Source organism: Epinephelus lanceolatus, chromosome 2 (assembly GCF_041903045.1).
Source record: "Epinephelus lanceolatus isolate andai-2023 chromosome 2, ASM4190304v1, whole genome shotgun sequence".
Classification (NCBI taxonomy): domain Eukaryota; kingdom Metazoa; phylum Chordata; class Actinopteri; order Perciformes; family Serranidae; genus Epinephelus; species Epinephelus lanceolatus.
The window spans coordinates 32,289,424-32,304,678 of record NC_135735.1 but is presented as its reverse complement, the minus strand read 5'-3'; the positions used below and the strand labels follow the sequence as shown (position 1 = coordinate 32,304,678).

At 40.6% G+C, this 15,255-nt stretch overlaps 1 protein-coding gene across 5 annotated transcripts in view; it reads right to left on the bottom strand.

Annotated features, from left to right (window-relative positions):
- Positions 1–2,936: 2,936 nt before the first annotated feature.
- The window catches only part of slc7a9 (solute carrier family 7 member 9), a 28,127-nt gene continuing 15,808 nt past the window's right edge, over positions 2,937–15,255 (bottom strand). For 4 of the 5 annotated variants that reach the window (XM_078160811.1, XM_078160806.1, XM_033622552.2 and 1 more), the window contains 9 exons: positions 10,892–11,017; positions 10,669–10,768; positions 8,544–8,588; positions 8,202–8,325; positions 6,845–6,948; positions 6,445–6,541; positions 6,060–6,209; positions 3,899–4,073; positions 2,937–3,712 (listed from right to left, as the gene is read on the bottom strand). In XM_078160811.1, coding sequence (XP_078016937.1) covers positions 3,651–3,712; positions 3,899–4,073; positions 6,060–6,209; positions 6,445–6,541; positions 6,845–6,948; positions 8,202–8,325; positions 8,544–8,588; positions 10,669–10,768; positions 10,892–11,017 — 983 coding nt within the window. In that variant the 3' untranslated portion in view covers positions 2,937–3,650. The remainder of the gene's footprint in view (positions 3,713–3,898; positions 4,074–6,059; positions 6,210–6,444; positions 6,542–6,844; positions 6,949–8,201; positions 8,326–8,543; positions 8,589–10,668; positions 10,769–10,891; positions 11,018–15,255) is intronic. The other variant, XM_078160814.1, reaches the window with a different exon arrangement.

Here is a 15,255-nt window from a genome sequence, read left to right as displayed (position 1 = left end):
TAGCTTTGTTCAGCTGTATAGTAAGAAAGTTTGCTCCTTTTTGTGGGCAATTCTTGGTACTCCGGTCGACTATTTCCAAGATGGCGGCTAGGTCACTATCTTTCTCATTTTACAGCTAAACAGTTCACTAAAACATGTTTCTGAAAACATTTGGGCCGAGAAAAGTGACAGGATCTTGATTCATATATGATCAGCACTGCCTAGTTTGACAGTCTGACCGCGCACAAACAGTAATTGAGACACTCCTCGGCTGTGATTGGTAGTTTTTGGTGCACCGTGGTAGATACTAGCAAATGCAATTAGAAGCAGTAGGAGGAGGAGGAGGAGGAGGAACATGCTTTTTTTTGTTTCACAGATTATTTGTCTCATGTACTTCTCTCAGAATAAAGAGGCAGTTTCAGCAAATATGACAAAAAGTAATATTCATAAAAGTTACCAACTGTAGCTTTAAGCACAGGATCTGAGGATTTTCAAGGGGCTGTTCCAAGTTACAAACTGTCAGGAAAAATGTATGTTTTGTTCTGACAGGTGACAATGCCAAACCAGAAACACACAATTTGTATGCACCTGATCAGTTTAGCAGTCTTACACTCATGATATTGAACTGAGCAGTAAACTCCTTCATCTGCCCGGCCCCCACACCGTCCGTCCACAGCGGGATGAATGATTCCTCATTTTGTGAAGCACACAGAGGCATTCATGAGAATTCACACACATATCCAATGAAGGCACAATTCGCACGTCTGTGTGATCCAAGGGAGTTCAGTGTGGATCTCTGAACATGAATAATTATATTTCACAACTACAAATAAGTCTCATTCTTAAACGCCATCAAATCCCTGAACTTCACTGACACTGAATGGAGAGTTGCCTTGCATCATCTCCAAAGCACCACCACCACATAAAGACACACACGCATTAAGCGTTTTTTTTTGGTTCTTTTTGTAAATTCAGAGTAATTTTACTTTTTCTTCCCAGGACCCAAATGAAAAATGTTGTTTCTTTCATCCTGAGACCCAATGCCCATTAAAGTGATGAAACACAATGTAACTCAGTGCAACATTTCAAAACGCTAGAAAATATAGGAGGAGATATGCAAGCCAATGCATTTATGTTATGTCATGTTACAGCCACCGTATGTGCACTGAATCACAATTCCATCTCTGAGCTGATTGTTGCCAAGAGATTCCTGCCTCTTGTCACCATGTACTCAGTCTTCATGTGGGACCAGTTGAGTTGATTCTGCAGGACAACAGCATTCTTCACCACAAACGTTTTAACAGAGCCAGACGCAACAGGCTACACAACAAACATGCTGCTTCTCTAAACAGTTCCAACCTAATTTGGCAGAGGTAGCAGCTTCTCTGCAAATGTCCTTTCATTCAGCTCAGCCAATGCAGATTTAGTGGCACCTATTGCAGAAAACTGTCACTTTCGCAGGGACCGCATATGACAGACCCTGGTTTGAGGCTGTGTGCAGAAACTATACCACTAGAGGGCAACAACAGTTTCTGCATAGCCCTGTATTCTTTATGGAATTACAGTAAGGAACTAGAATGCATACTTGGCTAGAGACATATTATTTTTTTACCCAGATTTGCCATCCAAGGTAAGGTTGTCACCACATATTGTGACAAAATAAGAACAACAATAAAGACTGCTGCTCCCCATCTTCATCCTTTGACTACTATCACAGTTACAACCACTGCTAATCACATTAAAGCAATTTTTCATATTATTGGAATTAATATTTGTATACATGGATGTATATTATAATAATATTACCACTATAGATATGTGATACTGATAGCACATGCTCATACCTTTGCAGACCTGGTTAACAGTGCTGCACTGACATCTGGTGGACAATTTTGGCACAGTCAAATCACAGTTCACTAACACAATCACCCAGTCTTCTCCATAAGCAAAGGTCTGATTGTTCCTCACATCAAGCATCACGTACAGCCCACAAACTCATGAAATGATATCAATATATGTACCAACAAAATAATACAAATAGCTTTCACAGCCCTGGTGGAAGTTCAGATTTTTTTTAGACAATCAGAAGTAGAGTCAATTCCAACAGTTTGTGGCATGTCATAATATTTCATGGTCACACATCAATAGAAACACGCTACTGTATTGTTTATGAGTACACTACTATAGACATAGTGCACACATTTTCATAAAAGATACTGAGCTAAAGCAGCACTCAGGTCAGGAAGACACAGAAGGGATATTTGCCTCGAATCACAAATTGGTTATTTCCCACGTCCACTTTATGTTCAGCAAGACTGATACATTTAATAACCGCCGGCAAATACCATGCAGCGCTGTTCCAGCATATTCCAGTGTGAAAGATAGGACTGAGAACATTTTAAAGAATGTGCAACCATTAAAGAAACTCTGATCTTTCAGTTTAAAACCTCAGGAGCAACATAAACAAACGTGTTTCCTCATTCGTGATGAGCCTTTATGTTGTCTCTGCAATGCACTTAAAATGATTTTTCTTCCGCTTTGCTTAAGTGCGGTAACTTGCATATCTAAATCCTCTGATTTACATCAAGTGAACTTTGGTCCAGTAAAAAATTTATTGCACAGTAACTGCATGAAGAAAGGTTTGACATGGTTGCTGAATGCTACCTGTAAGTGCTGATAATATTCAATAAAAAGTTATGGTTTTTGTCAATGATTTATTTCTTCATGTGGAGCGAGATATCGTGAGGATGTGGTCAATCTCTCAAACACATCTACACCTTCACTTTAAATATCTAACTATATATAGGTTAATTCTAATTACAGCAGAGGGATTCCTACAGTACGCTGTCTGGAAACGTGAATCCTCTTCTTTCATCCCTGAACCCAAATGACAAATAATTTCATCTTGTGCACAGTGTAGCTACGCTGGTCCAGTAAAATAATGGCCACACATCATATATGTGTCTGAAGTGAAGTTTTATTTTCTCTCTCTCGTCGTCAGCAAACACCATAAAAACAGACATTGTGAAAACTACAAGAAATAAAAGACATAAAAAGTTTCAAATACACATCGCTCAGTCTCCAAGTAAATCGTCTGTTGATACCTTTGTACAACAGAAATGTGATTGAATCACATAAAATCTGAAAAGGTATCATGTTGTCCATGTAAAGGCACATAAAAAACATTATACACAAGTATGAACCAAATAAAAGACAATTACCGTGTCCACCTCTTGGACTCCGTGCAGAAAAAGGTTATTTTCGGACTGTATGTCTTTCCTCTGCATCCATGTTGGTGTGCACCCATAATGCCATGGTCATGCCCTAAACTAAACTCTTACACTTTACATTAAACCTTACATAAAGACCCATACATTTCCAACCAAACCAAGGAGGTATATTTCAGACATGTTTTTAACCAGTGTTACCCTTCCTCTTTTTTCATTCATTAATTTATTAATGAATAAAAAAATAATTTTCAATCATTTTTAATTACTGTATGAACAAAAAAAATCATGAATTTATGACGCAAGTATAAAAAATAAACATCATGTCTGTGAGATAGTTACACACAGGTTCATGAATACAGTGCATCAACATTTAACCAGAGGTGAGCTCTGATTTTTGGCTCTGATCCACTCTGCTGACCTGGTTGTCAGTTCTGTCCCTTCTCACTCAACTTTCTCAGGGGGAACTACTTCCATCAGCAGCTGGAGGTGCATGGTGATGGGCCCTGCAGGGGAATGGAGAGCATATGATGTCAGCACAACATGACACTGTATTTCATTCATTTGTTTTCCACCTTTTGAGCACATTATTTCACATTTTATTCTATACTGATGGTCAAGAACTAACAAATATTTCAATACATTTTGAGAGAAACTCCAGAATTTAAGTAAAAAATTAAGAGTAAACTTACTCGTGAGTTTGCGTCCCCAGTTGACCTTCCGGTGGACAAAAGGGTAGTAGAGGAGAAGTCCACTGAAGATGAAGATAGTGCAGTAGAGGTACTCCAGTTCTGGCTTATCAATGATGGGAGCCAGGACTAAGTAGCAGGACACCAGGACCATTAGCATTGGTATTACAATCGGCACCTTTATATAGTGACAAGATTACACAGGGTCCACAGTTTAGTATTTTTACTTCCAAAATACTTATTGTACTTCGGCTCTGTGATCACAACCAAAACTGAAATTCCCTTAACAAGCATGCAATTGTTGTTGTTGCAATAATCATGCATTTTATTTAAAAGGCACCTTTCAAAACATCCAAGGTCACCTTACAGAGCATGGATGGAGGTGTACAGTAATGGAACTTGATGGCACTCGGTGTGTGTGGTGCTCAGAGCACAAAAACACTACATTAAAAAAACTCAACAGCAATGTCTCCTTCCAGAAATCACGACCTGGTTACTATTCACTGACCTTTTTGCGAGCAGTTTCATGTGGGAACCGTATAACCACACAGAAGGAAACATGCTAACATGTAGCTAACGTTACAGCTCAAGGTCTGTGGATTATCTTGAATAGGGGAGACCGAGGTTGGTTGTCACAGTGTTTATTACAGCCACACTGGAAGGCGCTGTGACATTATGTTGATATCTTGGCCGGACATTCTGCTCATTTTGCACTGGTCATTTTTAGGAACAAACACAAAACATTGAGGTGAGAAAATATTTTGTCATTTTTATGGGTCAGAGTCATTTTTCATGTTGGTGTTGTTTTTGTATTAAAAGCTTGAAGGTAATTAGTCGTTAAAAAATCAAACACTTATGAAAAAGTCAAAGGTAATAACTTAGATTTGAGTCAACTTTTAGCTAGCAAGCTAAAGCCATGTGGTAGCTAGCTTAAAATGCTTGTAAAAAGGTCAGTTGGGGACGGTTGTCTCACTGCTCTGGGCGTTTATTACACATGTGACAGTTCAGAAATACAGTCAGCATGGCATTCTCAGGTGTTTTTGATTACACACACACACACACACACACACACACACAATGCTACTTTAGTTCCTCATTACCATATCTCACAAGTTACATACTTCAGCCTAGGCTATTTGACATTTTAACAAAAGTCCCCGGTCCTATTGTAATGGTGGGAAATCTTTTTCCAACCTCACTGTTTCATTTAATGTTGTATTCATAATAAATTGTTTTGAAACAACAGCTTTAATAAAGGCTAGATTTTTTTCAGTTCTGTAAAGTCCTTCATTTTATTTCTCATTACAGAGGATAATTCAAACAAACAGTCACCTGGTTCAAAGTCATGGTTCAAACACAAGGGGCATTGATGAGTACCATTATAAAGGTGGTATTCATTTCAAAACTTATTTGGTGTTTCTATATTAAAAAACTAAAAAGTTACACGTTTTTGAAATATTTTTTTTCCTGAAACACCATTGATAACTGCAGCGACCCCGTGATGGGGTTGGTTGTCACAGTGTGTCAGAGTGTCTTTGATGGTTAATTACTTCTTGTTGCAATAATTTGTAAAAATGAAAGGTATACCCATTTCAAGCCAAGACCTTAAGCTTTCATTCAATGTAGGAATGACTACTGAAAGATGTTTTGATGATGAGCAATTCACACAAGCGTGTGATGATCAACCCTGGTCTCCCCTACCTGAGTCATGATGTCTGGACAGAGACAATACTGTTAAGGTTTTTATATGTAATTTTGCCACTTGGAGCATCACAAATTGAGTGTCATCTAGTTCCATTATAACTGAGAAAAGGCAGATACCTCTACAGCCCCTATCTCAAGCACACGGCAACTCACACCAAAACAATCTAGAACTGTCCCTTTAAGAAATGTTGTTGATCGAGACAGTCATCCCGTTGGAATGTAGATGATTCACCAGTTCAGTTATATTAACTGTCTTGCAACCTAATCAGTTAATTAAAGTTTGATTTCCTCCAAAACACAACACTAGACAACTAGACTCTGTCAACTTTGCTGTCGTTCAAATGTGCGATACAGATTGCAGTTTCGAATTAACTAAGCATCAGAACACATAAACCTGTTGAGTCAAACACTATAGCTGGCTCTAAAAAGACAACAGAACTCCTCAATCAGCAATCCTCACCTTTACTGGTCTGTGGAGCTCCTTCCTTGTGAAACGCATGACTATGAGAGACAGCACTGTCAGACAATAAAAGGCCCACTGAGCAAAGCTGAAGTAGTTAATAAGGCTGTTGATGTCTGATGGGATAATGTAGAAAATAGCCAAAAGACCCTGAAACAGAGAGAAGCCAAACACAGAGAGCAACCAAACAGAGGAATATCTTGTTAAATATTTTCAAACTTGTATTGTTGTAATTACACAAAGGATATTTAGGGATCTTTGGCCTGTCACAAACTGTACTCAAAACATTTTAAATGTGATGTTGCAGAGGTTTAAACATTAAAAAAGACAGATGAACATGTAAGACCAAATTGAAAAGGGATCTCTGTCAATATGCAGGACTTACATTGAACATGAGAGCGGGGGCTGGAGTGTAGCGTTTCAGGCTAATATAGGATAAGATTTTCACGATGTGACCCTCTCTACCGGCCACGTAGGCCAGTCTGTGAGAAGAGAAAGGCAGACACATAATGTTTTGTTGAGTATTCTCGTTGTACTGTACTCGCGAGAATCTTTTTTTTTCTATTTCTATCTCTTTCCTCTTGTCTGTCAAAGTCTTTCCACCTCTAACGCACATCAGTTTTCTCACTTTCACTTTCAAACCCTGTTTACTTGAGCTGTCTTTCTCGTACATACAAATATGCACACCACACAGTTTTAGACACACAGACAGGAAAATGTATTCTTAAGCTCCTGTAATTCATAAATAATGTGACAGTTGTCTTTTTTTTCTTTTTTTTTTTTACCTGCCAGCGGTGAAGCAGCTTCCATTGGCAGAGCCGAATGTGGAGAAGACAACAAAGAGAGGAACGATCCAAGACATAGAGAAAAGGACTCTTTCTCCAAAAGTCTAAAAAGGCAAAAACAAATCCTTCAGAAAAGACAGAGGAGCAGAGTAAATGAATACTGAGCTGTTTCTGCGGTTTAAACTAAAATTCTCCGGAATAAACAAAAATGTCAACCTTTTCTCATTCTACCTTGTCAAATACTGCTGCTTTGTCAGTGTCCTGAACGTCAAAATAGAATGTGCTAGGTAGCCTTACGCGTCAGTTGTGGACATTCAATGACAGCGTCTCAATTGACGCTTGCTACATGCATTGTGTCTGTTAAAAAAAACATTTCTGGTATATACATGTATTGTAAATATAATGTGAGTAAAATGACTGGTAAATGCTGTAAATAAGTTTTTTATTTAACACAACACAGTCAAGTCATGACAAACTAAGAGTAGTAAAAACAACTTTCAATCGATCTTCATCCACTCAAAATTTTTGAAAGGTGGAAAACCCACCTATATTTACACATAATGCACTGATATAGGTGTGGTTTCCCTTCTCAAACATTTTCATCAGACGAAGATCCAAGTAGGATCGAAGCACTGTCTTTATTAAACTTTTGTGGCATGGAGTAAGTGTGCAGTAAGTGTGTTATATTTTTTTTCTTTCATGTACGCTGGTTTTTGATAGTCTTGCACCTCATTGATGTGCGTATAATTACTCATTAGCTATGTCTCAAAGCAGGGGCTGTAGCCTTTGAAGGACGCGGCCTTCACGGTCTATGTCGACCACATCCTTTGAAGACCGCATCAGCCAAACCGAGCGGTCTCCGAAATGGGACAGTCTGGTCTGTGGAGGATTTCCTGGTTGCATCACCAGTTGTTCTCGCCCCGACCCATTGGTGTTGCTGTTACCGCTAGGTAACACCAGCTGTGTTTGACTAAATAAGGAGTAAGCTAGTAAGTTAGTTAGCCCTGAATCATGGACCCAGAGATTCTTATTACATCTATATGTATATTAACCGTTAGCTAGTTAACAACTGTTAGTTAACTTCATTTAATATATAATCGTCACTGACACCCAATGTATCTTGGGATAGGCTGGGCCACGAAGGATTCATCTGTTGCATCCTCCAAATTCTGGGAAAGAAAGCTGCATTTCTCGGCCACATTTGAAGGAGCCTTCGAATTGGGACAGCCTTGGTCGCGCTGATGTGACGCAACTGGTCTTCAAATGCAGCCTTTAAAGGCTGCAGCCCCTGAATTGAGACAGAGCTACTCTCTCTCAAGTTTTCTGCATAACCATGGCAACCTTCTATGCTTCTTACCACGGCAACAGCTGGAGATACCAACAATTCAGAGGTGGTCATAACAGTGAAGTAAGAGATGTTGACCATCACATAGCACACAGATACCAAAGGGATCCCAATGAGGATGGCCAGTGGCAAGTTCCTGAGATGAATTGACAGAAAATGTATTTACTCAAAAGGTTGTGCAGCCTACCTTGTCAGATATGCTGCTCTGACTTTGGATAATGACCATTGCATAATTACACTTTTGTTTTTTTTCTTTAAATAAGTTCAGATTTCCATGTTTAGGTACTTCCTAAAAAACTAATGAGTAGTACAAGAACATCAAAAAACTTAGAGATGAGTTTTAGTTTGTCTTACTTGTATGGATCTTTCAGCTCCTCTGTAATGAAATTCAGTTGATTCCTAAGAAAACAAGGGATGTGTGTCATGTTTAAAGGTAGCGTAGTGCAATAAAATAAGAAATATGGGCAACTCTAGTTCTTTTTATTGCAAGCATTTGTCCTCTAAATACTATAGCTTGATCACTCTCCTCTGTAGAGCAACACACTGAAAATTCCATGGACCTGCTCGGCCACCTAGAGAGACCTATTTTGTTCCTGCAGTAGGGATCACTGTAACCCCTTCAATTTCAGGTTCCCCTTTAGTGACTAGAATGGAAAATGTACCCAAATCGACCTTACACATCACAAAGACAGGAATCCAGTCAGGCTAAAATGCTCTGCCACACACTCCAGCGCCAACAGGAGATGGAGAGAGGCTAGCTAAAATCTCCTATATGGCCACAGCACAGGAAACCCCACAGTGCAGAAACAGCATAGGAAAGGAACCCACACAAAAAGTCAAACTTCACCTGCTGCTTCTCTGCAATACACAAGCAACTCTCTAAAAACCATCTCAAGCCTCTGTTACTGTGAAAAAATAGACTTAGTACAAACAGAAAATATTCAAAGCTGTTGTTGTTAGCCCAGTAAAGGTCAAAACACACTGGCGGCGTCATATGACGGCAGCGTCATTGACGCGAGTCAAGTGCCGCCCCCAACACACACAAAACGCGTCGAGCCAGTGTGGGTTTGTAAATAGAAAATAATGGGGGCGGCTGTTTTGACGCGCATCGTACGGCGCCGGTGTGTTTTGGCCTTAAGCCACAAACATCGTTAGACATTGATATTTGGTTGGTTTAAGGTTGTGATGTCGGTTAACCAAAAATAAATGTCAGAGCAACACCTAATGCCAACGTCAATTAGAGTTAGATTACCAACAACAAATGACATTGGTATTTTGTTAGCTTTAAGGTGTGTTCATAAGTGACCAAAATCCAAAGTCTTCCAAACGTCGCTGACATCATCTTGATGTAGAATAATGATGGTCAGTTGTGAGGCCTTTGAAAATGGCCATGCCACTTCCAAAATTAAGCTCAACTTTGGAGCATTATTTAGCCCCCTTATTAATATTCTGAACCTGGATTGTACCCATGGAAAGGCACCCATCCATCCATTTTCAACTGTTTATCTGAAGCTTGGTCACGGGGGCAGCAGGCTGAGCAAAGTATTCCAGATGTCCCTCTCCCCAGCATCGCTTTCCAGCTTCTCCTGGTGGACCCTGAGGTGTTCCTAAGCCAGATGAGATATGCAATCCGTCCAACGTGTTCTGGGTCTGCCCCAAGGCCTCCTACCAGTAGGACGTGCCTGCAACACTTCAATAAGGAGGTGCCCGGGAGGCATCCTGATCAGATGCTTGAACCACTTCAACTGATCCCTTTCAACACAAAGGAGCAGCGGTTCTACTCTGAGCTCCTTACCCTATCTCTAAGGCTGAGCCCAGCAAGCCTTCTGAGGAAACTCATTTTGGCCTCTTGTATCCGCGATCTCATTCTTTCAGCCATACCCATAGCTTATGACCATAGCTGAGGGTTGGGACGTAGATGGACCACTAAATCAAAAGCTTTGCCTTGAGGCCCAGCTCTCTCTTCACAGCACCCGCATCACTGCAGACGCCACGTCAAACCGCGATCCATCTCACACTCCAGTCTACCCTCACTCATGAACAAGACCCTGAGATACTTGAACTCCTTCACTTGGGGCACTAACTCACACCCAACCCGAAGGGGGCAATCCACCAACACACCCTTTAAGTACAATTATAGGTAGGAAGACCTTGACTGATGGCTGACTTGAGGAATGGAGGAATAGTAAGATGCTGCTTGTGATATTTCAGGTCCAAGTCTAGACAAAAAGCTTCTGGATGCATCTAATATTCACAGACCTAAGGGAATAGCTGGGGAGGTTATAACCATTTGCTGCCCCCCCTTGCCCTATCATGTTTAAAGTAGCTGAAAATCTGAGTGGGGTCACAGTCTCCTTATATGAGTCAGTGTAGCAGAAAAAACTGAGAAAGTACAGTTCAGTGCACTGCTTTAGAGAGGAGCATGGTCAACCCTACACATCCCAATGAAGCACAAAGTGAAGTGAAGTTTAACTGTTACCATCCATCATAAGCCCAAAGCCCATTATAAAATGCAAGTCCAATTGCTCCAATAGACGTTGATGTGCCATCAAATGCATCCGACAAAGTCTCAGTCTTTCCTGGATAGAAATACACAACAATACATACATGAATATTAATACCTATTATGAAATGTTTCTTTAAAAAAATGATTTGATGATTGAGTTGTATGTTAAAGACACTGAGAGTGCAAGCAGGCCCACCTTGTGCCAACATAACCATGCCAGCTACCACCATGATGAGAATGATGAAAAGTTTGGCTGCGGTGAAGAAGTTCTGCACGTAGCTGGCCAGTTTGACACTCACACAATTGATGAGGGAGATCAAAACTGAGAGGACACAAGAAATTTAAGAAATATACAGTAAAACATTGTTACTTGGATATTTGAAATTATTGCGTCTCTCAAAAAGTTTATTTCTATACTTTTATCACCTCAAAAATACCCTTTCCCGGGACTTGACGTGATGCGCGTGTAGTTCTGAGCTCCGTCTCAAAAGTCCGATAATACACGAAATATCCTACAATTCGGAAACTATTCTAGTTTAAATTACGTCTGAGTATCGCTACAAAATGTCGAGCGGGAGAGGAGCGAAGAATAAATCGTCTATGGACGAGACAGCGGGCAAAAAAAAAGTTTCGGGCCAAGAACTGGAGGACACTTCAAACGCAGCCATCTTGTTAGCATTGCGTGAGCAGGAAGAAAGGCTAACCGGAAAAGTTAAGTTGGCTGTGAGAGAGGCAGTCGAGGAAATGCTTGCCGGTGAAATCCAAGCCCTGAAAGCTATGGTTGAAGCCTCCAACTCGGCAGTGAACAAACTCAGCGGAGATATCGCACAGCAATCCGAGATCGGTAGAAAGCTGCAGGGGAGGCTAGACGCTACATCGGCTAACGTCAGAACGGTGAAACACGATGTGGGTGACCTCCAGAAAGAGCTACTGAATCTGCGCCAGAAAGTCGCTGAGATGGAGGACAGATCACGGAGGTCTAACCTCCGACTTGTCGGCCTGCCAGAGTCAGCGGAGGGTGAAAATGCCATCCAATTTTTACAAGATAATTTGCCCGTGTGGATCCCCTCCCTGGCCGGGGACAAGATTGAAATTCAACGGGCTCATCGTATATTCACCACCCAGGACAGGACCAGCCGTCCGCGGACACTCATTTTCCGGCTACTTCGTTACCAGGACAGGGAGAAAATTCTCAACGGAGCCAGAGCCCTTTCATCCGCGCCTACACACCGGACGTCCAGCAAGGGGCAGACATTGACATCCAGGCTGCTGTTTTTTCCCGACTACAGCAACGATACCGCGCAGAGGAGGAAAGCCTTCGATGCGGTGAGAAAACAGCTTGCCAACAGAGGACTGCGGCCGTTCCTGAGATATCCAGCAACCCTGAAGGTTAGACACAACGGCTCGCTGCACTTTTTCGAAAGTGTGGCGGATGCGGAGGCATTTATGGCCATGCTCGACCAGAGCCCTCGCTTGACGTCCAGTGAAGCTGGCACCCCCCGCGTCTCTTTCTCCATCATATCGGACGACGAGGGACCCTCGGCGGATACTTTTCCCGCTCCAACTTGACCCAAACAGCGGATTACTTAAGGTTTCATGCTGCTTACTCTCCTCTCGACTGTACTAAAGATCTGACCTAGATTTACTTAAAGGAGGTAGTGTGTATAGAACTTTATTTTACACGTTTAGGGCTGTATGATTAATATTTCTGATGTTCTATAAAGGCCATTACAGGTCACTGCGGACATTGTGACAAACTATAGTTTTGATTAGTGGTGATTTGACACATGATGAATGAAAATGTGCTTCTTTTTTTTTCACCCCCCCTTTTTTAATTTTTGTTTTATATAAGCGTACTGCCTCTTAATACTGATTAAGTCACTTTATGTATTCAATTCAGGTTAATGCAGACTGATTCTGAGGAGATAACCTGATTAGAGCCCAATTTTGCTTTACAAGCGGATAGTTTTTAAGTTAATGTTTCTGATACCTATACGGACTCGGACAGGAGATGTGTATCACTGTTGAAGCCACAGTTAGTCAATAAGAAAGCCCCTTTTTTTATTTTTATTTATTTTTATTTTTATTTATTTATTTATTTTTTTATTTTTTTTTCTTCTCCATCCTAAGAGACCATTCATTATCTCTTGCGGATGGAATGTTTTGTTGTAATTGTTCTGTGTTTGCTGCCAGAGCCTTGCCATTTATGTAGAGACTGTTATACGTTTTTCTCTGATTTGCATGTTTTACATTTGAGGAGCACCATTTTGTGTAGACCTACATGTGATATCCTCCAGCTGATAAGATGGCACAAACTTGAATATGAATAACTCCTTTAATGTAATGTCGTGGAATGTACAGGGCCTGAATTCTCCAGTAAAACGCACCAAATGCCTAGAATTCCTTAAACGTAAAGAAATCTCCATTGCTCTGATCCAAGAAACACACCTGAAAACAACTGATATTCATAGGTTTCAGAATAGATTTTATAAGTGTGTTGCTCACTCTTCTGCAACAAATAGGACAAAGAGAGTGGCTATTTTATTCAGTAGGAAGTTAGGGGTGAAGGTGGAAAATTCAGGCAATGATGACATTGGCAGACTGACTTACGTCTGTGTTACAATTACAACAATACAAAAATTTGTATTGCATCGATATATGGCCCAAACATCCATGATCCAAATTTCTTAAGCACAATTTCTAATACTCTCTTAGACTTTCCAGGTCATCAGCTTATAGTCGGGGGTGACTTTAACCAGGTGTGTGACACAAATTTAGACAAAATCTGTAAATGCAAGTTCAACCCAGGACTCCCCTCGTGGGATTAACACCTTTATTTCTGAGCTTAATATTATTGATCCATGGCGTCTAAGGAACCCTTTAATTAAGAATTATACCTTTTTCTCGGTCAGACACAAGACATACTCAAGAATTGATTACATGTTCATTTCTGCCTCCCTGAATCATTGTATTAATTCCACTGATATCCTCCCTATTATAATATCAGATCATGCCCCTGTGTTATATAACTTTAAACTCCTACCAACCCGCAGTAAAGATACACACAGGTGGCGTTTCAATACAACATTACTCCAGAATACAGATTTTTTGAAAAAACTGAGAAATAATCTTAAAGTATTTTTAGAAATTAACTCAGACAGCAGCCTCACCCCAAATACTTTGGGAAACAACTAAATGCTTTATAAGGGGAGAGGCCTTGTCATTTGCCTCCCATTTGAAGGCGACCAGGAGGCGCAGGGTTGCGCAATTAGAAGATGAGATACGAACTTTGGAATTTGACCTAAAACAGCAGTTTTCCGAACAAAACCATTCAACTCTCTCGGCCCTGAAATTTGAACTGAATAATTTGCTCAAGGCTAAAGCTGAGTTTATAATTCATCGTACGAGACTCACATATTATGATCAGAGCGAAAGATCAAGCAAGCTTTTAGCTGCCAGGTTAAAACAAAATGAATCCTTTTCCACGATCAGTGCAATCCAAACACCATCTGGACCTGTCACCTATGACCCGGGTGAAATAAATAATACTTTTGCAGATTTTTATTCTCGTCTCTATACAGCGGACCCTGCTCCTGACTTGGCTGCCATTAAATTGTATTTGTCAGAACTTAACTTACCATCACTGACTGATAATGATGCAGAATCCCTTGAAACACCACTTACTCTTTTAGAACTTAAAGAGGCATTGAGCTCGATGCAAAAAGGAAAATCGCCTGGCCTTGACGGGCTGCCTCCAGAGTTGTTTTTGGAACTGTGGGATATCGTTGGGCCATTGCTTTTAAATTCTTTTAACTATGCTTTAGACATTGGTTCCTTCCATCGTGACCAAAATACATCTCTCATATCAGTCCTGCTCAAGAAAGATAAACCACCTTTGAGATGCGGCAGTTACAGGCCGATATCACTTATCACAACAGAACTGAAGCTTTTTGCCAAAGTGTTAGTCAGAAGACTGGAGCCATGTGTAGGTAAATTAATTCATTGCGACCAAACAGGTTTTTTAAAGGGGAGACTTGCATCAGACAACATCCGACGCCTTTTCCATATATTACATGCATCAGAATCAGATATACACCCCGCAGCTATATTCAGCTTGGATGCGCTAAAAGCTTTTGATCGAGTGAGCTGGATTTATCTGTGGCAGGTTTTGGAGAAGTTCGGATTTGGCAAAAAATTTATATCAATGATTAAAACATTATACACCAACCCTTGTGCAATCGTACAAATAAATAATATTCTCTCCAAAACATTCCCTCTGCAGCGTGGAACTCGGCAAGGCTGCCCACTGTCCCCGCTCCTTTTTACTTTGTCACTTGAACCACTAGCCCAGACAATTAGATTAGACCCGCAGATCTCACCCATCAGTATACAAGGTACACAACATAAAATTTCGCTTTACGCGGACGATGTATTACTTTTTTTTACTAACATTTATAAGTCTCTACCTCAAATACTCAAAGTCTTTACGCGGTTCAGCCTATTTTCTGGTTATAAAATTAATTGGGATAAATCCCTCCTCATTCCTTTAAATGCCCCTGC